This window comes from Leptosomus discolor, chromosome 20 (assembly GCF_034619465.1).
Source record: "Leptosomus discolor isolate bLepDis1 chromosome 20, bLepDis1.hap2, whole genome shotgun sequence".
Lineage (NCBI taxonomy): Eukaryota > Metazoa > Chordata > Aves > Leptosomiformes > Leptosomidae > Leptosomus > Leptosomus discolor.
Window position 1 is genome coordinate 3,074,650 of NC_141410.1, and position 27,530 is coordinate 3,102,179.

At 54.2% G+C, this 27,530-nt stretch overlaps 4 protein-coding genes across 6 annotated transcripts; 3 read left to right on the plus strand and 1 right to left on the minus strand.

Annotated features, from left to right (window-relative positions):
• The first annotated feature begins 532 nt into the window (after positions 1-532).
• LOC104343277 (uncharacterized) lies at positions 533-12,365 on the plus strand. The gene is made up of 12 exons (XM_086476322.1): positions 533-569; positions 1,106-1,250; positions 1,510-1,630; positions 1,946-2,063; positions 2,134-2,246; positions 9,314-9,427; positions 10,058-10,294; positions 10,483-10,553; positions 10,602-10,708; positions 10,866-11,013; positions 11,531-11,637; positions 12,223-12,365. Exons 1-12 carry the CDS (start codon positions 533-535, stop codon positions 12,363-12,365), a joined length of 1,461 nt encoding a protein of 486 aa, XP_086332448.1.
• On the plus strand, positions 4,048-4,961 carry LOC104343278 (basic phospholipase A2 homolog blK-PLA2-like). The gene is made up of 4 exons (XM_086476296.1): positions 4,048-4,111; positions 4,384-4,528; positions 4,656-4,762; positions 4,837-4,961. Exons 1-4 carry the CDS (start codon positions 4,072-4,074, stop codon positions 4,959-4,961), a joined length of 417 nt encoding a protein of 138 aa, XP_086332422.1. The 5' UTR covers positions 4,048-4,071.
• LOC147414052 (basic phospholipase A2 Bbil-TX-like) lies at positions 5,824-7,059 on the plus strand. The gene is made up of 4 exons (XM_086476295.1): positions 5,824-5,863; positions 6,052-6,178; positions 6,678-6,784; positions 6,935-7,059. Exons 1-4 carry the CDS (start codon positions 5,824-5,826, stop codon positions 7,057-7,059), a joined length of 399 nt encoding a protein of 132 aa, XP_086332421.1.
• A 1,283-nt stretch (positions 12,366-13,648) lies between the features above and the next one.
• OTUD3 (OTU deubiquitinase 3) lies at positions 13,649-24,511 on the minus strand. Of its 3 annotated transcripts, none has more exons than XM_086475992.1 (9): positions 24,342-24,511; positions 23,495-23,643; positions 22,622-22,734; positions 19,404-19,526; positions 18,550-18,675; positions 17,851-17,947; positions 17,407-17,592; positions 17,275-17,276; positions 13,649-17,068 (listed from the first exon to the last, which is right to left on the minus strand). In XM_086475992.1, exons 1-9 carry the CDS (start codon positions 24,509-24,511, stop codon positions 16,898-16,900), a joined length of 1,137 nt encoding a protein of 378 aa, XP_086332118.1. In that variant the 3' UTR covers positions 13,649-16,897. The 3 variants fall into 3 exon arrangements, with proteins under 3 accessions (XP_086332118.1, XP_086332119.1, XP_086332116.1); XM_086475993.1 differs by lacking the exon at positions 17,275-17,276 and adding an exon at positions 17,108-17,112 and having other exon boundaries at positions 13,649-17,056; positions 17,401-17,592; XM_086475990.1 differs by lacking the exon at positions 17,275-17,276 and having other exon boundaries at positions 17,411-17,592.
• Positions 24,512-27,530: the final 3,019 nt, after the last annotated feature.

A 27,530-nucleotide genomic window follows, 5' to 3' on the forward strand; every position in this document is an offset into this window, starting at 1 on the left:
GGGAAGGGGAAGGATGGGAACCTTCTCCTTGACCGAGGGGCCGCTCGGCGGGGTCTGCTCTGCCCCGAGCCCTGCCGTCAGCGCAGACGGGGGGGGTGGGCCTCGCCAGCTCTATATAAGCAAACCCGCCAAGGCAGCAGCCTTGGAGCTGCGAGGTCCAGGCGTGGTAAGGAGAGGGGGGATTTTATGGCCCTGTTGTTTCGTCAGCCGGGTGGTGGCGGGTGGCTGCAGGCGCTGAGCTCCTCCGCCAGCCCCGGGGCAGGACAACAGCCGTGTCGCCGTACACACCCCTGCCAAGCGCCGCGTCCCGAAACCGGAGTCAAAAGCCACCCCACCCCTCAAAAAAAGCTGGGTGCACCCGGGCACGGTGATTCCTTCGCAACGCCGTGTATCCGCGGTGACGCTGATGTCACCGTGCGGTGCTGCCGGGGCGCAGCCGACCAGCTCCGTGCACTCGGCCTGGGCGCGGAGACAGCATCTGTCCTGCTCATCGCCTGCCGTTGTGGTTTCCTCCTCCAGGGCCAGCCCCAGGATGAAGAATCTCCTCTTTGCCGTGCTCTTGGCTGCCGGTAAGTGCTGGGATCCAGGCTGGGATCTCGGCCGTGTGGCAAAAAAGATGTACAAACCCCGAGGCTTTGGGCACGGTTCAGGATTTTTTGTTTAAATTTCGCAGTTTCTCTCTAATGCTCCGTGTGGCACGGCTGTAGTCCTGGAGGTCTTTGTGACGGTGAGGTTTTGGGATGCTCTGGTCCACGTTTATTTTAAGAGGCCCTGGAGCCTGCTGTCACCTGCTTTCCTGCCTGTGCCAAGCCCCGGGCTGATCCCAGCCGTGTGGCATCGCCGGTTGCAGGATGCGAGCGTGGCACAGCCCGTACAGGGAGCAGTAATGTCTTCTGCCAGACCGGGGCAGGTAGCTGCAGAAACCAGCCGTAATCCAGAGGGATTTTTTGGGTTTTGGAGGCTTCTTATGGTTCCTGTCCCTGAAAGCACGTATTTCCAGCACCGCCGGACTTATTGAATCCCTCTGCCCGGTGCGAGGCGTGGGGAATGCCGCCTGCCCCCTCGCTCCGCGCTGGCCCCATCCCGTCCCTCTGCCCCTCCGCAGGGCTGCTGCCGGCGCACGGCAGCGTTTTGGAGCTGGAGCGGATGATCAAGTCGGCCACGGGGAGAAGCGCCCTGCTCTCCTACAGCTGGTACGGGTGCTTCTGCGGCATCGGGGGCAGAGGGACCCCGGTGGACTCCACCGACCGGTGAGTGCCTGGCAAAACATCACCACTCACTGCCCGGGTGCAGGGGGCATGGGGGTCCCCGAGAAGCTCCTCGCTGGCAGCCTGCCGGCGCCGGTGTGCTCTGAGAGGGGGTTTTACACCGCTCCCCAGCCACATCTTGCTGCTGCCTTGTCATCCCCTCCTCACGGTCACCTTAAATTGGAGGCTGGACCTTCCTTTACCTCCCAAGCGCGGTGAGGGAGGGTTTGGGGGCAGCGCTTTGACGTGGTGTCCCCCGCAGGTGCTGCCAAGCCCACGACTGCTGCTACAGGAGGCTGAGAGAGAGCAAGTGCAGGCCCCTCATAACCCCCTACGACTTCAACGCTGCCGATGGAGACATCGTCTGCAGTGAGTACCACCGAGCCGGGGGGGGGGAACACGTCCCGCAGAGGTGGGGACGCACCACTGCTCCCCACAACACCCCAGGTCGTGGTACCCAGCAGGGCATCCCCCCGGGCGTGAAACCAGCCTGATGCCCTGTCGTACGATAAATACATGGGCACTGCAAGGGATGGGGGCGGGCTGGAGAGGGCGAGCACCGGGACACGCGTCTTCATGCGCTTCTCCCAGGCAGCTCCAGGCATCGGGGGTGCCCCGAGGGGACCCCGTCGCTGACGCCAGCCAGAAAAGCCACCGCAGAGCACCGTGTTTCCCCCCCCGCTGCAGGTAACGAGCAGAGCTGGTGCAAGAGAGAGACCTGCCTGTGCGACAAGGCGGTGGCTTCGTGCTTCGCGAGCACCTTGCACGCCTACAATGAGTCTTACCGCTTCTATTTCAAGCTGAAATGCCGAGGAAGTAAGCTCCAGTGCTGAGGAGGGGAAATCTGCACCCAGGTTTGACTGGCTTTCCCTGGTGCTACGGCAAGAAAAGCCTGATGTGGGGGCTGAATGGAGCCGGAGCCAGCACGGCTCCCTGCAAGGTGATGCTCAGGGTGAGGACACGTTACGGATGGAGATCCTCGAGTTTCCAGAAAGACACGTCAGCTTCCATTTTTTTATCCCTTCCTCCTCTCTATGCTCTCTTGATTTCATTTCCCAGCAAAGATAATCAAATAAAAGGTATTCAAAATGATTCTCCCTGGTGGTTTTTTTTTTTTGTAAGAGCCACTGCAACGGTGGCATCTGGGGCTGCCAAGTTTGGGGAGCACTTTTGCTTCTCACCCCTTAGCCACACCGTCTGCCTGACACCTCAATATTTCTATGGGCCTGAAAAAAAAAAGCCAAAAGTCCGACAGCAGCTGCAATTCACTGGGCTATCCCACTGCGGAGCAATATTGCTGCTGCTGGAGCCCCGGCTGCAGAGGGGCACTTTGCATCGAGAAATGGGGACAAATAAATACCACCTAAAACTCCCTGGGGTTTGTCAACAAAACAATTCCCCAGGGGCGAGCCCTGATGGCAGCTGGGTCCCAACACTCCTTCCCACTAGCTGAACTCACTCTCGGAGCTAAAACAAAACGGTCCATTAAGGGGCAGATGAGATACGGCCAAAAGGTGTTTTTACAGGAATTATGGAAGTGGGAAAATGTGGGAGATGATTTGAGACCCTCCTGTGACACTTAATTGCTGTAAAATGGTGGCCAAAATTAAGGATGAAAAATCTGCAGAGGAGGGAAGGTTTCAGGCCTCGTCCATCCCAAGGCAGACACTCATTTAGGAGGGCAGTTAAGATGGTGCCTAAACGGTTTCTCCATAAGGGACGAGTTCTGCACAGGGGCTGCAACGAGGAGGTGGAAAATTCATACGGAGAGAACTAAAGGGAACTTGCATTCACTCATCCCAAAACATCCATTTTTGCTTCGTTCTCCTCTCACGGAGGGTGAGCGTTTCATCACCCAGTACCTGCGCAGCGCCGTGTTTCTGGGACCTGCACATTTACAGATGCTTTCATTGTTGCCCATATCCTTTTCCCAAAGAACCGGGAACTCGCCCTGAATCACCTTCGCAGCGTGACAGAGGGGCAGTTCCCAAACCGTACGGCCCCTCGAAAGCCCCAACCCCGCTTCGTTCGCAGCTGCCGGGGTGCAGAACCTGAATCAGGGCTACCATTTCCCCCCCAGCCCAGCACCGTGGTGCTGGGGAGGGCAGAGAAAAAGGCCCTTGGGCATCTCCAGCCAGGGACAGAGAGCGCTGGCTTCCTCCTCGGGCTGGAAATGACGCTGCTTTGCCAGCTCATCCCACTCGGCGCAGGCCCCCATGCGGGGGGTACGGAGCCGGGGTGGGGGGGGATTTCTTGCATTCCTGTAAAGGGGAAGGACGGCACCTTCTCCTTTGCAGAAAAGCCCACTCGGCAAGATTTGGGCAAAATGAGCATCCGATGAGCTCCGGGAGCAAACACTATATAAAGCAAGCCCTGCCAGCCGCAGCGACCTGCAAGCAAGCAGCGGCTTGCCCGAGGTGAGCGGGGACGGAGGAACGCTTTTCCTCCCTTCCCTCCTTTAACCAACTGCAGGGAGCGAGGTCCGTGCCAGGAAAGCAGGAGCAAAGAAGTTACCTGAGATGCCAGCCCAGAGGCAGCGCGGGGGGGTGCAGCCCTCCAGGCCTGATCATTCCTCCAACTTTTCTTCCTTTCCCTTCATTTTGCTTTTTCCCATCCCTCCGCCACCTGATTCCCATCGCTTCCCACCCCCGACACGGCAGCGCTTTGTGCCAAAGCGACGGGCGCATCCTCGCCCCCCCTCATCTCCCCTAATCCCCAGAGGTGGGGAACACCTCTGCCCCTGGACGAGGTGGCGAAGTGAAAAAGAAAGTGGTTGATACAATGGGGAAATGCTTTGGTTTCCTTTCCCAGGGCTGTTGAGAAGATGAACTCTCTCCTCGCCGTCGCTGTGCTGTTGGCTTCGGGTAAGCGGCCTCGCTCGCAGCAGCCCCACGGCTCTCCGTGCAGCCCTATCCATGGAAATTTGGACCAGGCTGGTGATTTCTTAACCTTTCCCCATCACCACCTCTCCCAACGCAACAGCTCCGCACCGAGCTGGGAATAAGTTCCCTCTCTGTTGCACCCACTCTTTTTTAAGACATCACCAGCCTGGTACCAACTTGGGGGCTGAAGGGGTGTGGGGATGCTGCTGGGGAGGTGGGCATCAGCGTGAGCCCCACTGATTCCTGCTCCCCAGGCTTGTCCCCAGCTCACGGGAGCCTTTGGGAGCTGCACAAGATGATCACGAAGGCGACGGGGAAAAACGCCTTGCTGCATTACTCCACCTACGGCTGCTACTGCGGCTTGGGGGGCAAGGGGCAGCCCAAGGACGCCACGGACAGGTAAGCACCCCTTTAAATATCTCCCTGCCCGAACACATCCTTGCAGAGTTTCAAATTCGGAGGGGGGCGGGTAGAGGGGGAAAAAAAAAAAAATCCCCAGCCCCCAAATCTTCGAGCTGCCGCGCAGATGCTGCCAGCTGCATGACGCCTGCTACGGCAGCCTCCGGAGCTACCGCTGCGACGCCAAGATGCAGGGCTACCGCTACGACTGGCACCGCGGCAGCCCCTCCTGCGGTAAGTAGGACCCCGGCAAAAGGGGTGTCACCCCCCCAACTCCCGGCTGACCCTGGGCTCCCCTCTGCCTGCAGGAGGCAGCTCCTGGTGCTCCCAGCTCTCCTGCGAGTGCGACCGCAGCCTGGTGCTCTGCCTGAAGCGAAACGTCGGGAGCTACAGCAAACGTTACCGCTTCTACCCCAAGTACTGGTGCCGGTGATGGGAGCCGGGGTGCGGGGCCGGAGCACGCACGTGGGTTCTGCATCCGGACCGCCCTACAGCCCTGCCTGCACGGACCTCGTTAGCGCTGCTGTAAATTTAACCAGTGTGAAAATAAACCATGTGCTTAAACCACCCCGGTCCTCTGTGAGCTGCTGCTGGGCAGAGAAATCCCCGTAAAAACTCAACATCATCCTCCCCAAAGGTCGCAAAAACTCAGTCTCGGCCCGTGCGTCACTGCGGGCTGGAGCCCACGGGGAGAGGGGGGGGTTTGGCCACGAGGGAAGGGGCGTAGCATAAAGTGTTTTTGGGACAGACGAGTCATTTCAGCGCTTCCTATTTAGAGCCCGCGGGCTGGACACGGAGGGCAGCCTCTCCCCGGGAGAAGGGGCTGGCAGCGAGGAAGCGGAGCCGGAGCGATCCCCCGGTGAGCGACTCCCACCCTCGCCCCGCTGCTGCGATGGGGCGGTTGTGTTGCTGCTGCAGGACCAAAAATCCAGGGAGGGGATGTTGGGAAGAGGCAGGGGGTGTGCTGCTTTCTGCTGGTTTCCACAACGGCAGATAAAGTGTCATTCTTTTACTTAAAAACTCAGCTGGGCGGTCGCAGCCGCAGGGGCACAGCTGCGCTGCTGCTGCAAAGCGACGCCCGGGGTGCCAAAAGCGGTGGGACGGGCGGCGGGAGACGCTGGGGTGGTGGGACAGCTTCACAAAGAGTTTGCAGCAACACAGAGGCAAGGGGGCCCGGCTGCCTTCCTCCCTCCAAATTTTGGGGCGATTTGACCTGATGTCAGAGGGACAAGATTTCCACGCCACCTGCCTGAGTCTGCCCTCTGTTTCTCCTCCCAGGCCTGGGTGAGAGGAAGATGAGGGTCCTGCTGATGCTGGCGGTGCTCTTCGCCTGCAGTAAGTGCAGCTGTTCCCCGACCCACGGATGGGAGCCAGGCCGCAGACCCGTGCTGATGCCGAGAGCATCCCCAAACCCCCGTGCCCTCCACGGGGAGACTCCCAGCAAAGCCTTCCTCTTCCCCCTGGTGCCCCGGGCCTCGTTTCTGCATATCGCTTGCAAACCCCACATTTTCTGGTCACTCTAGGTGTGCCCGCAGCTCGTGGGAAGCTCCCACGCACGTTTGCACCAGGACTCGAGGGAAGCACCGTGGGAAATCTGACGGCCTACGGCTGCTACTCGGGATGGGGCACGTCAAGGGCTTCAGTGGACCGGTACAGGCAACGCTGCCAGGGAGGGCTAATGCTGGACCTGGGATGGCTAATGCTGGCCCCAGGGTAACCCCGGGGCTTGTGGGCAACCCCAGCAGCACCCTCTGAAGCTTTGGGGCGATGGGCAGCAGCAGAAATGGAACAGGTTTTAGGGAAGGGGGGAAAGTGAGGCAGTGCCCACCCCGAACTCCAGCCCTGTAGTCAGTAGGGTCGTGCCACCAACAACTGCCTGAAGTCAACGGGATGGCACCAGAGGAGAGGGGCGATCCCGATGCCAGGATGCACAAGGGCTCTGGGACCTGGGCAGGGGCTGTGCGGGGAAGCAGAGAAGAGGCTTGGCATGGGAAGGGGCTGGGAAGAACAGCTCCCGGGTGATTTAGAGCAGGAGGAGGATGCAGCCGTGGGTGGCTCTTCCCACCTGGCTTGCAGAGCCTGTTTCGGGCAGGTTAGAAGCAGCCGGTGCCACATTTCGGACAAGGCCAGACTCTTCTTCTCCCTGCAGGTGCTGCCTGCTCCGCGCCTGCTGCTACGCCAGGCTGGCTGCACGGCGGTGCCGCGTGGGACCCATCCAGCCCCTCTCGGTGCCCCAGGCAGGAATCCCCACCTGCAGTGAGTCCCCAGAGAGATGCCTCTCTCCAGACCATCTCCCTCCTTTGTGGTGCACACTCCCCCCCCCCCCCCCCCCATTTTTGGGGCAGCACCCCGGGGCTCTTCCCAAAAAAGGAGGTCTCAGGCGTGCTTTCTCTTCGATCCCTGCAGGGTCCGGGACGTGGTGCCAGCGAGGTGCCTGCAGATGCGAGCGGGCAGCCAGGCTCTGCCAGCTGCGTGGCCGGGGGCTGCTCCGGCGCCGCAGCAAGTGCCGGGGACGAGCCGGGTGGTGTTGAAGCAAAAGGGCTCTTTGCAAAACCACCTCCAGGCTGATAAGCAAAGGGACGGCGCTGGGAGCATTTCCCAACCCTGGCAGGTCGCCTCCTCGGGGCTTTTTTGGCTTTGACGCGAGGACAACCACCCTCTCGCGAAGCTGCGTCATTGTACACTGGATCCGAGGAGGGAGAGCAGCGCAGATGCAAAGTTTCAGCACAGAAAAACAAGGGAGGGGTGGACACCTGCGCCTCGCCGGGCGAGATGGAAACCAGCGCGAGCCCCGCCGCTGACACTCGCTTCCCCTTGGCTCCCGCTCCCCGCGCAGCCTGTCAGCTCCCTCTGCTTTTTGCTTCGCCGCAGATTCTCCTCTGTTGCTCCAAAATAAAACCAGAGAGCGCAAAACCTCGGTCCTCAGTGTGACGTGACTCAGCTGAGCCCAGCGACCACCCCTTGCAGGCAGCGGGGAGAAGCAGACCTCTTAGCTAGGTTTCCCATCGAAACACCCAGGAAAAATGGACACTCGAGAGGCGATGCATCTCCCACCGACAGGCATCTGCACCCTGATCCGCCCCCCAGCTTAGCCCCGAGCCTTCAGGCTCTGAAAATTCACAATAGAGAAACCAAAGCTGGTGCAAAGGGCCGCGGGCAGACGCGATGCTGCGGGAGGGCCGGGTGCTGGCAACCTTTTGCTGCGACGGGGTGGCCGGGAGCTTGGCTCATGCCCAGCGTGGAGCAAAACATATTTCTCACCAGAAAAGAATGTTTTGGCCCAATTCTGCACCAACCCCCGAGCACATCCCCTAGGAAAAAGCAGTTCAGGCAGTGGCTGCTTCCCCCCCCAACCACCGCAGCAGCCCCACGGCGCAGGTTTCTGCCCCGCAGACCAATTCAGCAGGGTTGACCCCCTGGGAGGTCTCAGCGCTGCAAACCCCCGTGGGGCTCAGCAATTAAATATAAGCCACAGAAACAGCAATGAAATGCTGTTTCCCAGGGCGGGGGGCAGCTGTAATTCCCACCCTGGCTCGCCCCAAAGCTGAAGTCAAAGGCACCAGGAGATCTAACCAGGCAACGCTCCTCCCAGCTAGGATCCAGGCATCCAGCTCTACCACCCTCCTCGTCCGGCAGCATTTAGTCCCGGGGCAGGAGGCGAGGAAGGCGCGGGCAGCCCTGCGCCCAACAGCTGCTGTTTGCAAGGCATAAATCAAGGATCAAATCCCCACCAAGATGGGAGAGGGGCAATCGCCCAGGTCAGGATGAGCTGAAACACACCCTCCCTGTTTGAATTCTGGGTGAATTTTAACCGTCTATGTATTTTTCTGCTTGCACATCTGGCTGTGCGGCTCTGCTCCTAGGGAGCTCCAAGTGCTGCTGTATTGGCTCAGATATTACACCCCCTCGGTACGTTGCAATAAATCGGGCTGTGAAAGTTGTGCTTTTCACACCCTGAAAGAGAAACAAAATCCACATCCTCCCAGGAGGCGTTTGGCCCAAGGGGATCAGTTCTGACTTCACATTTGGAGAGAAGGGCTACGGCAAACCTGCAGCGGGCAGAGGAGCTGGGGCGAAGGGTCTTGCACCCGGAAGCTCAGCCGCTTTGGTGCACAAAAATATACCGTATTCCCCAGTGACAAAAACGGGATTCAGAAAATCTTGGATTGTGGCACGCCTCAGCTCAGCTAATGAACTCGCCGCCATCTATTTAAATTGGCCCAGAGAGCTGACGAGGCAAACGGCATGTGCCAGCCAGGGGAAGAGGTTTTGCTGAGGTGCTGACCCGAGTTCCCTTTTCTCACCATCTCTCCAACTTCCACGCAAGCCACATCCTTGTTCCCTGCCTCAGTTTCCCTGTGAGCGATGAAGGGTGATTTCCTCGCCCTGGCTCGTTGCCTGCCCGTGCCGGGTTTCCCCGCAGAGGGGTGCAGAGCACGGCGCACCTGCAACCTCTGCCAGAAGAAAACTGCTGAAGTGATTGTTCGGCGTCACTTGTTTAATTAGAGATTCTCTCCAAGCCAACGACATAACCATCCTCTTTTTTCACCCTTGTGTTATACACCCCTCGCTTTTTTTTTTTTCCTTGCCCCTCTGCTTGCTTTATTTTGCTTCTGCACAAACCAGACACCTCGTGCAACGACCGTGAGCATCGCCTGCTCCGAGAGCAAGACTATGCCCAGCACACACGGGGAAAGCGATGGAGCATCCCCAAACACAAGGAGCATCTGGGCACCGAGAAGCTCCTGCTGACAGGAAAACCGGCTTTTCGGGGCCTTTGCTCAGCCGTACCTGCAGCCGCAGCCCGTCCTGGAGGACCTGCCCCGGCTCACGGCGCTGCATCTCACCCGCTTTGGTCAGTCAGGAGCTTTGCACCGGCTGCGTTTTCTCCCTGCCCAGGTAAGCCACGATGGAAACAGTTAAGACACAGAATGGCGTTTTCTAACCGAGGCATCAGGAAACCAACAGTCATGCGGGAACAAAGTCGTTCCCGTTCGCCCTCGATCTTGTTTGGGGAGGCTGAGATACCCACAGCCGTGCACAGGCTCGACCCCAGTCTGCCCCACTCATCCCAGTCGACCGAAACCTCCCCTGCAAAGGGCTCCCTGTCGTGGGTGCTGATCTAGGATCCTGGCAACTACGCTGATCTGTAGTGAAACGAGTGATTAAGGGTGCTACACAACTTGGAGGCAGCAGCAGTTTAAGATTTATTAGCACTGTTAGGGTAAATCACCAGATTAGGCTGTACGGTTTTTAACAATGCTCAGCCAACTATCAGAGTGAGCGAATAAAATCTGCCAGAACCAACACAGCGACTTTAAGATTTGAAAACGGCCAGGTTCACACGAGACTCATGAAAAGTTTCCCAAATCAAATGACACACAGATAGAGAGGTTAACCTATAATCAAGATTTTTCTCTCTTTGCAAATTGTAGTAAATTATTGGTACCTAATGATGTTTGAAACCTCATTCTATTTGTATAGAAATCTAATTGTAGTGAATTACTTGCTCTTCTCCTTCATCAGCAGACAATCTTTGAACCCTTCTTCTTCGTTGACATCTATCACTGGAAGATCTTGGAAATCCCCATGAAACCTACTCTTCGAAATCCTCGTGAAATCTACGCCGAGAAGTGTCCCAGCTCAGGGGGAGATACAGGGTCACAGCCCGCTGCGATCCCGGAGAGCTCAGAGGGTCTCGCTGAGGATCGCGAGGTGTTTGACTTTGGTCAGCATTTTTTCCATTTTGGCCACAATCCTTCTCCGGTAATTCCAGTACCTTCCAGGGCAGCTACGATCCAGGCAGCAGGAGTTTCAGGTACAGTTAGGGAGCACCTAATTGTACCAGACCGTTGCAGCCCGCTGCGCTCATAACCACGATACAAAACACAACGTTGGCTGGTCCCGACATCGCCACGTGGCCCAGGGGGGTCTGCGCCACCACCTTCCCCCAGCGTAGGGCATCCCGCAGCCGGGGCCTCCGGCAGCGCCGAGAGAGGCTCGCACACGTAGCGGAACCGATAGGGTGAGGATTGTCAATATTTGCCCGCTTTGGGTGGAGGGGCCCCGCCAGGTGGGTACATGGTGCCCATAAAAGGTGCGACCGGCGGCGCCTGGGGCTCATCCAAACCCCGGAGCTGCCACCGCTGGACATGAAGCTCTTCTTGCTGCTCCTCTGCTGTGAGTACCGCCCGCGCCAGCTCTCACCCCGCCGCACGAGGCGGTGGGGGAAGCCCGCTGCTCGCAATTTCTACCCTTGAAGTCGGGGAGGGTTTTGCTACGGGGAGGTGGGCTGGGAGGTTGTTTATCCCCGAAGCTCCTAAAGCCCCGTCTCCAGTTGCAGGGCTGGCCCCCGCCGGCTGCAACGTGATTCAGTTTGGTTCAATGATTAAGCACCAGACGGGGAAGTCGCCGCTGTACTACAACGGTTACGGCTGCTACTGCGGCTTGGGGGGATCCAAACAGCCGCTGGACGCGACTGACTGGTAAGTTGGGACCCGGGGAAGGCGGAGCGGGTGCCTCAGGCTCTGCTCGCCGCCCCCGCCCTGGGTACAGCGAGGGGAACGCTCGCTCCTGCTCCCGGAGCTGAGGTAGCCATGCAGAAATCGTTGCTCCTCCTTACCACCTCTTTAAAAGTTCTCAGTAGCCGACGGGAACGGTGTGGGTCGGCATTTCTCCTGCCTTTGTTCGGCAGAAACGGGGACGCGGCGACCACCCGCTGAAAGCGGCCATGAGGTGTTCCCCGAAGTCGCCGCAGCACAGAGATGGGAAAGCAATTCGGGAGCTGGGCTGACGATGCCAGAACGGCGTCGCCCTCCCTTGCTCCTGCAGCCCTCGAGGGAAAGGGCGACGCTGAGCAGCACGGCCCTGCACCTCACCCGGGCACAAACACGAGACGCTTGTGGGGGGGGGGGGGGGGCTGTGCACCCCCAGATGTTCACCACCGTAGCGTCATCCTCGCCGCTCCCCGTCCTGCCCTGACCACGACTCTCGTGCTCCCAGGTGCTGCCATGCCCACGACTGCTGCTACACGAAGATGTCATCCTCTCGCTGCAGTCCCAAACTGGTCACGTACAAATACTTCACCCGGGGAAGCCAGATAATCTGCGGTAAGAGACAGCGCGGGGTCAAAGCCTCGAGCAGGAAGGCACAACCACCCACGCTTTTGGGGGATCTCTCTTCCGAGATGCCCTTTAGACCATCTTGGCTTGGAAATCCCTTGCTAGGAAGCAGGTGGAAATGAGGGAAAAGTGCCAGGAATAGGGCAAACATTTATTTGCTAGGTCTACGGTGTAAGTTTAGAGCCGGGAGACATCCCAAAGGAGGGGGCTTGCCCAACTACAGAGGCTTTGAGGTGACCCTCGCATCTGGGCTGGGGACCTGTCATTGCCGCCCCGATTTCCCCAGAGCAAACGTGGCCGTTTCATGGAGAGCGGATCGAAACAAAGCACTTCCCTGTGATCAAAACAAGCATCAACACATACACAGGCAGATAAAAATAAATCAAACGGCCCCTCCAGGGCCACGTGTGGTTCCTAGCCAGGCAGCTCCACGCACCAGAGGTAGGAGGAAGACTACCCGAGACAGCCCAAATTCGGCGCGAGGGGCTGCGTATGCCGCGGGGATGGTCCAAAAGACACCCCCCGACTCCCGCATCCTTCGCCTGACTCCATCCCCTGCAAATTTTCTTCCAGAATCTGGGACTTGGTGCCAAAAGGGGAGCTGCGAGTGCGACAGGCGGGCGGCAGAGTGCTTCCAAAGGACAGCCAGGACCTACCGCCTCGCTTACAAGCATTACCCCAACTTGCTGTGCTCTGGCCCAACTCCCTCCTGCTAGACACGCCGGGCTCAAAACCTCAGTCTAAGTCATGGGGGTTTTGCCTTCCCCATGGCCCGGCAGGGCACAGCAAGGCCTTGCGGCACCAAAAAGGTGTCCGGTGCCTTTCCCTGGAGCTGGTGCACCAAGAAAGCCCACTCCAACCACAAAACCAATGGATTCCCTCCAAATAAAAATTCATTTTCAAAGGCAATTTCTAAAGTGCGTCTGAGTGTTCATGGGGTGGAAGGGGTAGGAAACAGCAAGGAGCTTCGTAGCTGATTTTCTGAAGTAAATCTTCAGGCACGTGCAATTTGGCATCTTTTTCTTAAAAAGCATTTACCAGAAGTTTGAGCAGCCAACGGGTAAATCTTAAAGAGCTTTGGAGAAAAACAAAAATCCACAGAAATAAGAAATATAAATCCACAGGGCTGCTGTGCTCTGACCCCAAACCAGGCTCCAACCCCCGCTGCCCTCAGGGAACTTGGCCACAACACAGCCCATCCGGCTCCTAACGACTATTTAAGCAATTAATACTCACTAAAGCCGTGGGGAGCGCGGTGGTGGGGGTCTCCGGGGTTTGGGGTGGCTCTTTCTTGAACCTCGTCTCCAGCGAGTCCTCGCAGGGCTGGAGCCGGCTGGGCAGGTCTCCTCACGCCGCAGCTCCCTGCGGCCCTCTCGTCCCTCACCACCACTGCAGCCCATCTGCAATCGGCCCCAATGCGCCAGGGCCAGCTGCCCCTCGCACCCCGGCCCCCACGGAGGCACCTCCTGTTTCCATGCCATCTCGGCCACGTGCTTTGCACACCTTCAGAGCAGGAGGGGTGTCAAATAAAGGTGCTTTAAGGGTATTTTCTTTTGAGTTTCACTTCATCATCGGGGGCTCCTGCTCCCTTAAGCATTTCATCACGAGCAACATCCCGACCCCTTCCTCACCCTTCCTACAAGCAAACGTGGCACCTTTGTCACTCCAAGACACTCCTTTCTCCTTTTACTCCTTTTCTGGTGCCACTCAAGGGCTTTGGGATGAGAGAGCTGATGCAGCCGATGCTGCCCTCTAAGGTTTGTGCCTGCAAACAGCTCAACACGAGCAAAAGCCATCTCAGTTTTATACAGCCACAGAGAATGACCCAACTTCCCCCAGGTTCAGCCCAGCCGCCGAAGCTCAGGCAGGCCGGCAGGTGAACGTACGCCCCAGCAGCCGGATGCCGCCCCAGGAAGGGTTCGGCTTGTGCAGAGCCGTTAAATTAATCTGGAAGTTTTACCTTAACCCACAGCGCGCCCCGTACGCACAACTCCACACACACATCGTTGCAACTTTTATTGCACTCAGCATCCGAAAACCAGAGGTTTGGTAACAGCAGCAGGTGCTCTGCTGGGAGTCCGTCGGGGGAAGGAGGAGAAAACTCTGGTGTGGTTGCAAGACTCCACCAGAAAAGGAATCTGAGGGCACTGCAGCTGCAGCTACCAGGGCTGACGTGACTTCTGCTGCTGTTCAGGCACTGCAGGCGAGGCGAAGCCATTCGGCAAAGCAAAGGCAGCCCTCCGAGGAGGAGCAGGTACTCCAGCACCCGAGCAGCACAAGCAGAAAAGCCCTCCTACACGTCGTAAGGCCAAGACGTGCTTACGGACAGCAGACAAACCCTGGCTAAGTGCTTAAAACGTCCAGTTCAACCGAACTCCTTACTGCAGGGTCAGGATTTGGGAAAAATAAGTCAGGGGAAGGCAGACAGGGGGCAGGGGAAGCAGCTTTCTACACATACCTTTGAGAGGCTGACAGCAACCCTGCTGGTCCAGCAGCAGCCAAAGCCCTGGCCCTCTGCCCACTTGTGACCCTCCAAGATGTCAGCTGGCAGGCTGTACCAAACACTAATCCCCCCCAAATGCCACGGGACCGCCCAGTGCTTGTTGTCCTATGACCGCACAGGACAAAGCACAGTGAAGCTCCACCAAAGAATAAACACCAGCGATGAATCATGATGTTTCTCACGAGTGTTGCATAAGGATTCACCAGAAAAAAATACACATTGTAAAGGCCAGTGGAAATTTCACCAGCTAAAGGAAAAATCTACAACAGACGAAAGTTTTAACATCTTTGGATACAAAAATCTTTGTGCGGGTACAAAGCTATCCCGGTTAAAAAAATAAAATTAAAAAAAATTTGACTGGTCTAACAAGACTTAGAGCCCGGCCCATTAAGGGTTTGGTTTAGTCGTATTACACTTGGAAACGAAAGGCTTTTCAGCCACAGATTTGGTTACAGGTGCCAGGCTGCAGGCCAGCCCCTCTCTCTGCTATGGAAGATGCGGTGCTGTTGCAGGCCTGTCCGTCTGTGCTGGATGAGGCTGGGTTTTGCAGGTCCCACCACACCCACAGGAGAGGCTCAGCTGGATATAGGACAGCACCCTTCACAGCCTCGAAGCAACAATAATCCTCTTATCAGCTCTGGCTCAGGAAGACAAAAAAGCAATTCATTAAGATCAAACACCTTACTGGTAGCGTACAAACCGTGCATGCTTATTCTCTTTTCAAACTGGCACAACTTACCCACCTTTCAAATCAAAATACAGCCCGGCAAAACAAAGGTGAGACGTTTCCCTGAACTGCCTTGCTATGCTCATCTTCAGCTCACCACACCGGTGAAGCGACCTGCACCTTCTCCCCACTATGCTACAGCTTGCCACTCTTTCCACTACTGTAAAAGCGACTGTTCTGGGGAAAAAGAATTCCAGGAAGCCACGCTGCTAACAACAGGCTATCCAAAGCTGGTATCCAATGGCACTTCCCAAAGTCACTTTTCACTTTAAGAGCAGCACTGTGAGTTCAAGGCTCATCCGTGCTCTTCCTACCTATGAAATCCTCCTGACCTCCCTCTGCAGCAGTTACACCCAGGCCGACCACCGGCACCTCGAGCAGCACTGCTGCACTTGCCAGGCACCATGTCCCACCACAAAGCGTCAGAGCTGCTCTCTGTAACTTTTTATCCTGACCAAGCTCATTACAGGAGCCAAAGGAAATGTCTTCACCAGCATTAAAGCCAGTTCTCCTACAGCACGAGCAGCGAAAGCAGAGCTCCTTTCTTTTTATTCTTCAAATGCTCTTGACAAACAGTAGCAGGGCACACACACAAGTACGAGCCCAGATCTTGGCAGTTCAGGCAGTTATATTTCCGTGCCAATTTGGAAACTTCAAAGAACACAGAGTTTTTTCAAAGCAACGTTCCTTACTTTCCAAAAACCTCTGCCCTGGCTGATGAGGCGCCTCCTGTTACCCACCGTGTGTGTAAGTGCACACGTGCTTTCTTCGAGCTTAGTGCTGGATACAAGTCCAAAACCCTGAGCACAGCTGAAACGCTGCGAGCCCCAAATCGAGGGCCAAGTCCCACCGTCCTTCCGCTTCAGTCCAAATTCACAACCTACAGTGAACAGCACCAGGGGACTCAAGCTGTACATTCTGCGGTACTTGGTGACCTCACCGAAGAGGAATTTAAGACAAAAAAAATCCTACCCTGGAAAAAGATTGATTAACGAAGAGTGAAGCAGGCAGGGTTCCCACTGATGGCTGCTACTTGGAAGCTTGTTCCCAGGACTCTTAATCCTTTGGCTACACGAATCTCATTTGGAGACAAACAACTATCAAGTTCCTGGCTTGGGCTAAAGGCCTGGAGTAGCCCAAAAGCTCCAGAGTATGGCAAAGGCAATGAGATTCCAGATGTCCACGTAACAACACTCAACGGGAATCTCACACCCGCTCACGTTGCGCTTTACAACTTCATTAGACTTCCCTGGATCAGATTAATTGGCTCTGCTGGCTCACGAGTGACACCACTGGTGTCACTTCTATTTCTTTAGTAACTCCACAGCTAGCAAACGAGCTGATCTCAAACCTGAGCAAGAAGCAAGCATGGATGCAGCAATGCCGTTCTCCCTTCATGTATTAATGACCTCTGAAACAGCCTAGGGCAACACAAGCAGTTCTACTTGGATTAAAACTGATCACTGCATCCTTGCACGGGAAAGAAGAGAGGAATGTAGTGTTTGATACACTGTTGGCTGACACATTCTGCTTTGGAAAGGATTCTGGGATTCTGTTCACTTTGTTTAAATTTAAATAGAAAAAAAAACCCAAAATACGTTCCTGAGTTGAGAACTGTTAAGCTTTCCCTGACAGCAAGGTAAAATAAAGCTCCTCCAAGCAAAACCAAGTAAAAAGTTGCTATTAAAAAAAAAGTCATCTAAGCACATCAAGAGATTGCAGAGCAAACCTGAGACTGCTGTGTGAAGGAAAGGTTCTCACCTTCATTTAACTCCAAAATTATAAACCCAAGTCTCTACATTCTGTTAAGTTCAAACTCTTCTCACACACAGGTCGACGCAGAATTACCCAGCAACTGCTCGCCCCACAGCCGAAGAAACAGGGAGTTCATGTGGGCTTAGAGCTTTCCGGAGAAACGGATTTTAAGGTAACAGTGGGTGCTCAGATATTGCTTAAGGGAATTTTGTCTTCATCGGTTTTATTTGCTTTTCTCACCGGAGCCCTCGGCACACGTTCAGTCATATGTTCAGAGCTGCCATGGCCTTCACCAAGGTGACACGGCTGTTTGAGTCCGTCTCCCTCCTGCTGCTACCTGCGCAGTTACCCTGGCTGGCCAAGACCTTCTGTCGGTGCCTTTCTTCCTGCCGCTTCTTCTTGTTTAGCCGCTGCTGATCCTTCTTCTGTTTTCCCTGAAAGGGAAGGATGAACACACAAAGTCAAACACACACGTGCTCTGCTCTGCTGAGGAAGAATAACACACTGGAAAGGAGACAGGCAGGTATCACAGCAGCTGCCAGACAATGTTTACTCCAAACTACTTATCAGGACTTTATTGTGTGTCATTTCGGGACGAGTGCCACATGTCACTATTAAGTGTTTGTATCAGAGAAGTCGCTGCTGTAGCAGCAACAAAATCCAGTAGGCGGAAGCTCTTTTTAATTCCAAGGAGAAGACAGTTGCTCATTAAGCAATCCTTAGCATTCCCCTAATCGTTAAAGGCTGAGCAAACCTGCCAAACCACCTTCACGCACCTTTGGGTTTCGGCTAGCTCGATTCTCTCCACCGGATCTAGCCCGTCCTTTGCTGTTTTCTGTTTCACCTTGACGTGAGCTCTGATGTCCACAGGTTCTTGAATCGCTTCCGTTTTCTTCCCGCAGAGTTCTGCTACACGACTCCCGGTCCTCGCTCTGGGGATCACGCTGCTCCTCAGGACCTACCAACGACAGAGGTGACACGCTCTACCCAGAAGCTGTCTCACTGCCAGCCAATTCCTTCTTCCAGAATTTCTGGAGGAGTGGGTTTTTTTGGAAGCTGGGTCGAACTTGCCCTCGCTAATCGCCCCCCCGAGCACAGAAAGGCTGAGGCGGCAGCAGAGCCAACAGCAAGCTGCCGTCCCCGCCGAGCTGCTGTTTGCAGCCAACACCAACAGGCAGCGGTCTGAAGTACCAGGTGACAACCTCCAGGTACTCACCGGTTCTTTCCGCTTCATTTACTTGAATGAGGGCAAATATTGCTGATTCTACGTCATAGTCTTCCACTTCCAGAATCCGGCTTACTAAATCCGCATCCTGTCCACAAGAGGAGAGAGATACCACTGAAGAGAGCTCAAACCACCGGCACACACTCATTCAAGAGCCACCAGCACCGCGGAGAGGGGGCTGCTGTCTGCTTTCCTATGGGCCTGTATTCTATTTCTGAAAAAGGTGAGGGAGAAAAATCTCAACATCTTGAAGACATCAGGAAAAATGAACACGCTGTTTCAGCGTAACTGCTTCACTCTCGGCCTGCTCTGTTCCGCGCCCTGGCGCAGTGCGAGCAGCAATCCGCAGGAACCGCCCAGGCTACCCAGTGACAGCAGCGAGGGGTCACAGACTCTCTAGTCATTCGGGATGTTCAGCTACAGACATCTCCAAAGGACTGCAAATCTTACAGAATTCCGGAGACATTTTCTCAGAGGCTGCAAGGCAGGCCTTCCAAAATTATTAGGTATCCACACGGAGTACATATTTCACCTGCATTTAAGGGCTGAGTCTAGGCTGCAATGCATCCTGATTTATGGCTGCGGTGCTGAACTTGTCCAAGACGAGTATTTTTTAGAATTTTTGTCAAGGCTCCTTCCGTGCATCAAGAAGGTTTGAACATTAAGCACAAAGACGCACTCAACACTTACTGAGCACCCAGTTGCGTTATACACTTTTTGTACAGCATCTTCCACTTCCACTTCAATCTCATCTCCAGAGTCAACCTTCTGAGGCTTCACTCCCTCCTCCTTATTCGAACCATTTTTGCAAAGCATCTGCCAGAAAAGCAGAGCCCAGCGGATCGCACAAGCCCATGCGGCCATTTCGTCACATACAGTAAAAAAAAAAAAGAAAATATCTGACATCATCATAAATGCAATTACTACGGCACACTTTTCTCAGAAATATCCTGTGTTAAAGCATCTTGGAAATTGTGTAACTTCCATCATCACTGACACCGTTTCCCACGACTCCTACGCTACTGAGCGAGCTCTCCCGTACTACAAGGTCACGCTCACCAATAAAGGGTCACCGGCTTTTGAAGTGCGGGCTTAATTTCTTTCACAACGCCACACATCACACAGCTGTGGGCAGAGAACCCCAGGGACAGCACAGCTCACTCCTGAACATGAAAAAGTGAGATATGAAGAGAGAGGACTCTTGTGTCAGCTGCTGCATTTCCAGCTCCTTCCTCCCTTCCCTTCGTTTCTGCATTTGAGGTGCACGCGTGTGTCATTGAGATGGGGTTGCTTCAAGACACTCACAGCCCACATCCCAGCATCAGACTGGGGACTGGTTTCCAGCCCAGTAACTTAAACACTTCACAGCCAGTCTCAAGGGCGCAGGCAGCACTAGTCACAACGACCTCAGGGGCTTTTCTGTCCCCAGCAAGACACAGGGACCAAACTCTTTTCTCAGTATCAATGCAAATGAGAAAGGAAATCAACCGGCAACACTCGTCTGTTTTATTTATCACCCACAGCTGGCTCAGGTCTTAACCAACCTCCATCTGAAGATAAGCTGGAGCTTCAGAATCGTCACTGATTCTCCTCACGCTGTCGTAGTGCTCTCCATAACGATACGCGATATGGAGCTCCCTCGCGTTGTTTTTGTCCGTGCCCCGAATCTAAACGAAGCAAAGAAACTGCAAATGAGGATCTGGAACCAACTTCAGCATCGTGTTTTTCAAAGTATTATTTTTCTGAAGCAATGACAAACACTGTGATGGGAAGCAAAGCACGTAGCTACTGAAGCACCTTTAACCAGGAAGAGTTGACCTAATAATCCAGATGTGCCTACAGCAACACAGAGCTGCTGCCTCAAGGAGCGTGTTTGAAAACCAGACGCACAACGGTGGGTCAGTCACATCCTAACAAACAAAACATGGTATGAAAATATTTCAGTGGAAAGCTCAAAACTATTTGCTAAACTTCCCACAGGAGCTGTGAGTTTTCTGATCATCTTCCCAGACCCAATTCCAGTGACAGCTCCCATTCAGTGCACAATCCCTCTTCCCCTCAAACATGAGGGAAAAAAAGAGCCCGCTCAAGTTACGTCCACAGCAGAACAGTCACCCAGAGTACGTTTTGTTCCGCAGCTGGCACAAGATGCTGGTTCAACAGTTCGCATCCAAAGTGCCTACGTTGTGTTTTTAAAAGAAAGATTAATAGAAATAAACCCAAACCATGAGAACACATCCACCCCATTCAGGAGCACTGTCAACAACCAAACGTTCCACTGCTTTGTCAGCACCAAGTACAACAGTTTCCATAGCAAATTCCCACTCCAAGCACTACCTGTCCTGAATCAGGGACAACTCCTGCCCCGACCATCAGCGTCTCCAACTATTCGCTAAAAGCTACGCAGCATTCCAACTCTGGCAAGGAACGCAGAAAATCACACTGCCTTTGCAGATCTCCTTTGCTTACCTGTGAAGCCAGAGTTCAAAGATCTGACAGCTTTCCTGGAGGAGATGTCAGCGAGCAAGCGACAAGAAACGTTTGCTTTAAGGGCTCCAGAGTTTCCCAACCCTTTCACGTCTTGGAATCAACTCACAGAACATACACCAAGTCACCTTTCAACCACGTCTGCGGCCTGTGTTGCCCTAATGACTTCAGATTTCGCAACAGAAATTCTCCATTCATCTCTTTTACACTTGCTCACCTTTAAGTTCCAACTCAACACCTGGTTATACTTAACTCCTGCCTTTTACCCTATTAAGTTACACAACATGGTGGGAGTCCATAAGATTGGTTTTCAGCATTTCTCCTCTGCCAGAGCCAAAAGGTATCTAACATTTAGGTTTCTCCCAAATTTAACCAATCAATAGGTACAAAACGAACCCAAAAGCTCTTGAAAGATTATTCTGAAAATTAGCCAATTAGGTCTCGGTAGTGAAGCCTGGTTTTGCGTGCTCTTTCCACAATCCACTGGAACTGTAAGTAAAAGGTAGCTGCAGATAAAACAAGGCAAAAGCACTGAAAAAAGGTAAGCAGTTATTCCAAAAGCCAAGAAAATAACCTGTACATCTGAGCCAACTGGGAGCTCTACATTTAGAGTCATGAGCAAAAAAGGTAACGGGTGTTTAGAGCCCCAAGAAGTCCACGCGGAGCTGCCCACCTCCAGAGAGCTTTTGATCAGGCCAGAGCTTGAGAAACAGCTGGAGATCCTGAACACTTCTGCTCGCATTTTTCCAGCTTCGCTGCAGGGGATACAAATGGTTCTCTTAAAAGGAAAGGACAACTCACCACCTGCTTTAGAGCTGGGACCAAAGGAGATACTCACACCATCTGCTTTAAGCATCTTGCAATCTAATCTTCCTAAAATTTCGCTGGGGCTCCAAAGCAGAAAGAGGGAGGGGGAAAAAAAGTACGTCAAAGTATAGAAAATTAAGAAGAAAGGCTGCCCCGGGTCAGTCGAGCCCAGCAGCTCGCTAACGTTGTCAGCACGTTGGGACGCCCTACGTGCTTTCCTGTCCTGACATATCCTCTGCGCAGGCAGGAGACTCCTTACAACAATTCACAGCTCTGCCTACACCGTTCTCAAGAGCCTGAGGGAACCCTTCGCTAACAAGGCTGCACTCAGGGAAAACAGAACCTCATCACAAACTCTGCATTTACAACCCTGGAAAGGTCAATGAATGGGGGGGGGGGGGGGGGGAAGGTTTTTAAAGTTTTCAAGAGGATATAAAAAAATATAGCTAAGAGTTAAGTACACTGAGGTATCTGGTTCAAGACAGTAACAAAACATGAACAGCACCACCACGACCCCTCCTGCAGGGTCACTGCCTCTACCCTCCCACCAGTCAGGCTGTGGAGTGTTTCGGTTGGCCGTCTTACTGCCTGCGGCTGCCGTATAAATGAAAAGATTAAACTTGTTTGGGTTCAGGAGCTCACCTGACACCGTTTCAAATGTATTTAGGACACCACTGACAGCTTTCATCTGGTCTTTTATCTTTGTTGCCGTGTTTAACCTATACTTCACCGGTTCTGTCTGCACACCGGGGCCAGAAACAATCCTGACTTGCATACGGGTTCTCACTTGCTCAATGAACAGGCAGAGATCGAGTGTGGACCCGTTCCAGTGTGGATTTGGCACAGAAAAACAACAAGTAAGACAGCAGCGGGACCTGATGGATCCCTTGTTCCAGCGCCCCGCTGTCAGAGGAAACCGTACCACAGTCCTTTCCAGAAGCTGATTAAACAGCCTTAAGGTTGTAAACCTCCTTCCCTCTTCTGTCCAGTCCAGAACCTCAGTCCTCCAACTGTCAGAAACCTTCTCACTCCCAACCCCAGGCAGAACTGATGGGGCTCCATTCCAATGCCCCACAGGGACTGCCCTGCTATACCTTCACTTCCATATTCCTGAACCTTAGCGTAGAGGTTTCCTTAAATCTGGCTCAAATTCCTATCAGAAAAGTCACCTCATGCGTAGCCTGATCTTCAGGAGAGAGTAACACACCAATGAAGCCAGTAGCTTAAACCAAAACATGCTGCTCTGTCTGCACATACTTTCAGGCATTCACTGCTTGCTTTCATTCCCCCTGCTCCTCGCTGAAATCTGGAGTGTTTTCCCCAAGGCTGAAAGAGCCAGCACAGCTCTACACTATGCCCAGCTAACTACGGCCACTGACTGCTCTCCTCCAACAGATCAGGAAGTTTCAACACTATTTGTATTCATCAGCTAAAAATCAGGCCAAAGTATAGAAGTTTTGTTTCTCACCTGCCACAGCGGAGCATTAAGCTGATGAATAACCACATTCATTTGATTGTTCCTTGCAAAGGCCACAATAGCATCGTTGCCAGCAAAGGTGCCAGGCTTTGCCAAATTGGTAACTAAAGGAAAAAACATTCAGAAGAGTTGGAAACCTGGTTTCTGACAATTCCAAAAGCACTGCAGGGATATAGCGAGTACAAAAATTTCAACGCAAGCTCAAGAAATTCTGGAAAGGAAATCCCAACTGTGAACAGCGACTGCTGAGGCGAGAACTTGGCAGCAACAGAAGTTAAGGTGTGTTAAACAACCACAGGAACATCTGAAAAAGGCAGTACACCCTAGGTTATGCAAGGCTGTCAGCTCTGTGTTAGCTCGGAAGGACGAGTGCCACACACTAAATGACCAAACCACTTCCATGTGTCACCTGCACGGTACTTGGCACATCCTCAAAGCTGTTAGAACAAAGGCTGTATCAGGCTGCTTTGGATCTTCCCCTGGGTTACCACCATGAAATAGCAAGCGTCAAGGAGAAAAAGACACCCAAAGAAATCAGCCACTCAATGCTCACCAGCATTCACAGAGAGCTAGGCAATTTTTGCAAGTGTCTTTTGAAAACACCAAATTTTTTACTCCTTGCCTTTTTTTGCCTCTCTTTCCTTCTCCAAGTTTCTCCTAAATTTCCAAGACAAATACAATACAGCTTTAATAGCTCATGTCTCTACAGAAACACAACAGAGAGAGATGTAAACTCTCTGTTTCTAAAGAGAGGATCCCTGACATCGTTCTGGGATGAGGAACTGTTCAGTAAGAAGGTGCTCAAACAAGACCTAAACACATCACACACTAACCCCTTCCATTAGCATCCTCCAGAGATCATACCGTGTTTCTCAAAGGGCACATCGTCCTCCACAAAAGGCTCAAAATCCTCCCGCTGCTTTATCATGTAATCCACCGTTTCCTGGCGATGTCTGAGGTGGTTCCGCGAGTGCCCCTCGAGCTGGTCACCCAGGGCCCGAAACAAACAATTGCTACCGAAAGAGAAACCACAAGTCAGCGTGTCTGAAAGGCAGCCAACAGGTACACCGTTAAATCAGTGGTGCAGGTGCAGCAGCAGAAAGAATACAATGATCACAGGAAAGGAAAAGAGCTGTGCTCTTTCTGCCCAAGCAGTTCAACAAGGATATGAATGCGAAGCAGCACCTACTCCCTGTGCTTCAAATGGCTGCTGAGATTATCAGAATTGCTGGTCAGAACACAGGGGTTTGAGTGAACATGTCATCAGTTCCGACAGGGTAAGTCGGGGTGGTAAGAGCGCTGGGCCAAAATGCCTTAAACTGACACCGAGACAAATGACATAATGCAACCAAGGACAAGCCAAGGATCTACCGAGCAATTTCTCAGCAGGCAGGTCTAACGTCCCTTTCACTCAAGGCTTACGGACCTTCCTGTGCTCTGCTCGGCAGCCCAGGCCCGCTGGGGGTCAGGCCTGGGACTAGCAGAGCCCTCAGCCCCGGGGCACACAGGCCCCACACAGCCACAGCGCAGAGCCCCCTGATGCCTGCGGGCTAACCCCCACCCCTGCGGAGCACCAGCCCCGCTCAACCCCGAGCGAAAAGCGCTCAGCCCTGCGGAGCACAGGCTCCTCACCCGCCGGGGGAGAAGAAAGCCCCCAGCCCCCGGGGGCAGGAGGCCTTGGAAGTGCCGGGGAACCCGGCGCGGCGCTCACCCATCGCCCGGCACCTCCCGCAGCTTGAGGCCGAGAGCCCGGAGCTGCCTGGCGAGGCCCCCGCCGCCCGGCGCGGCGCTGGGAGCCGGTCCGCCGGGGGGCTGCCGGGCCCGCCGCGCCTTCCTGCCGCCGGCAGCAGGCCGGGCCTTGCCCGCCTGCTTGCGGGACATCCCCGCCGGGCGCCCACTGCGCCTGCGCCGCCCCTCACGTGACCGCGCTACCACCGAGAGCGGCGCACCATGGCCAGAGCGCCGCCACTCCCCCCCCCCCCCCGCCCTTGGCGGACTCCAGGAGGAGGAGGAGGAGGAAGGCGAGCAGAGGGGGTCCCCGGAGGGACCCTGCAGCTGGGGGAAGCGGGGGGCTTTAGGGATCAACGGCAGTGGGGACTGCGAGGGGAAGGAGGGTGCAGCCAAGCACCAGGGTGACCCGTGGGGAGCAGGGAGCAGCGCCGGCAGTGACCGGTCCCGCCTCGCCGGGTTCCCCCCTCATTAGCGTCTCCTGTTAATTGTGCTCCGCGGCGGCAGGGCCGCAGCCCCCCGCTGCCCCCGCACAGCCCCCGGGCCTGCCGTGACCGCCCGCGGGGGGTGCCGGCCGCCGCTCGCCTCCTCCCGTTACAGACCAGGACGGGTCCCGCCAGACCAGCACTGAAATTTAGGAAGAGGCGAGATGAACTCCCCGCGAGGTGGCACCACGAGAACAGGGCTGACAGCAGCGACAATTTAAGACAATTAACGGTAATAGTTGGAACGCGCTGGACCTGGCTCAGGAACGGTCCGGTTTCCCCGGGCACGGAGGGAAACCCCGAACCGCAGAGAGGGGCTGGGAAAGGGGGCACGGCAACAAGGCGGCGGCTCGCCCCTTGGGTGAGATTTCCTGCTGTCCCCGCGCTCTCTCAGTCCTCCCAGTTAAAGCCGCCATCCACCACTAAGGCCCCCCACCAACGCATCCATCCTGTCCCTTGACTCTGCTTCTCCTCGCCCCGCTTCGCTCCGCAGGTGTCACGACGGAACCGGCCCGACGCCGGGTCGCAGTTTCAGCCCACCGGGCGATGGCCAGTCAACCCGCACGGCAGCGCCCTGCTTTGCTGGGTAACGGGGGCCACGATAAAAGGCTTCACATGGAGACAATTTCTATTTCAAGTTCCTCTCGCCCAGAGTCACAACCCCGTGAAGCGCAGCCCGAGCGCAGGAAGAGGCTCGCGGGACGATCGACAGTTTTCTGTGGGAGGGTTCGAGCGCTGCTGCGCTCCGAGCCCTGCGGCCGGTGAGGATTTGACTCTGAAATGACACCACTGCTCTTCTTTATCCATCTCCTGTCATAAACAAGTCCCTCAGAGCATTCCACAGAAACACATTTTCTTATGCAAACATAGTAAAAGCATGAAAACAGGATGAGGATGTAAACTGGCTGCAAATGATTAATGAAACAGTAATTAGCCTAAGTAGCGCTAAAGCTAAGCACAGCGCAAGCCAGCGAACATCACTCCTGACACCAACGACAAACCCGAGTCAAAATTAGGGCAGGGCCTTCAACACTTGGGGGAAAATCTCACCCCATCTGGTTTCAGATTTTTTAAGTTGGCCTTGTAGCTGCCCCCCTTGGTGTCTGTTCCAGCTTCCCCATGTCTGCAAGCCAGTTTTATACTGCTCTAGTGATTAAAAATCAGTAAATTTTAAGACATTTCCATTTTGGACACAGGAACCGAGAGCCTAAATTTGAAACTTGTAAAGCATCGTAAAAAATAGCAGCTCTGTCTTCTTTTTTCCCAGATCTGTTCTTTTTAAAAGCTTTTCTTTCTTTTTAACTTTGAAAATTCTCCTATTTTTAACCATAAAGGAGCCTTGCAGTTCACCAGCCTGCTTCCAGATGTTCTTGCACTTTGAGTCCCACTTCTGCAACTGAAAGATCTTCAGGCTCCTAAAATTTGGGGTCACTCAAAAGTCCCTCAAACACTGCTACGTGCCACGTCAGCAGAAATACAGACGCTCTTACAAAGTTTGCTTCCAACAAACCTTCTACTGTTTCTCAGCAGAGACGAACAAGCTCTTCTCACCTCACCCCCCCACCCCCATCAGCGAGTTCACGAGATTAGAGCCTTCCTGAACTCCCTGCCCTCCTAAATTGCTGCTGTTTCATTTTTCTGTGGGAGGGGGAGGCTGGAACGTGGTGGCACAGACAGCTCGAGCATTCAGGTGCACTTGAGGCTGCTGACTTGGTACCGTGTGTCTTCTACCGGTAATGCTGACCTAGTCCAGCTTTCTGGGATCAGTGACCTTCCTTCCTTCCTGCCACAGGATTCTCACTGAGAAACCATCTACCTGTATTTCATCCCTCGAATAAAAAGGTAGAGAGAAATTTGAGAGCGAGGCGTTTTGTCCGGGCATTTATTTTTTCAGGCAAGATGAATATTCACAAAACCACCTAACAGAAGGGCATTCCTGAGCGCGTGAGGTTCTCCTCTGAACGCCACGACAACGAAAATGGTCCTACCAAGGCACTAACCTTGCTTTTCATTTCCAGACCTCTCTTCACGGACTCTGTGAGACCCTGTGTGACCCTAAGTCACGGTCAGTTTGCACCTGAAGCCCTCTGATGACTGAAACCAACAGGGCAAAGAGTTGATAATAATTGGACATTCCACACTAATAATCTCAATCTCATTCTTTGTGCCGTCGGGTAACAGCTGCAGGGCAGTGAGTATTGCTAGAGCAAGAGCAGAGTTCCTACCCAGAGCGCCCCAAATTGGTGCCACTTACGCTCTCCGTACCCCAAGCGCTGCATTCAGTACACCAACGCTAATATTCAATAACTCCTCTGAATCTGTCACTGTCCAGCAAAGCAGGACAATAGAGACCAATGAAACTGCTTTCATCAAATAAAGCACTAATTGAATAATAATGGTAGTGCCTGGCTCTCCCAGTGAGCAAAGCTGCTAACGCCGTGGGGTCTGCTTCCGGCCAGGAACTGCTCAGTGATATTATCAGCCGTTGTAAAATGTCTTGGCCACGAAGTTAATCATTAACGCGGGTCCCCATCTCATAAAAACATCGTATTGTAAGAGCACAGCACGCTTAAAGCTGTCACTAATCAATCACGCATAGGACAGGAATAAAGTGACACATAAAAGGAGCCAGCAGCTCAGCAAACCCTCCAGCGAAGGGCAGACAAACCGCAGCGAGGTTTATCTCC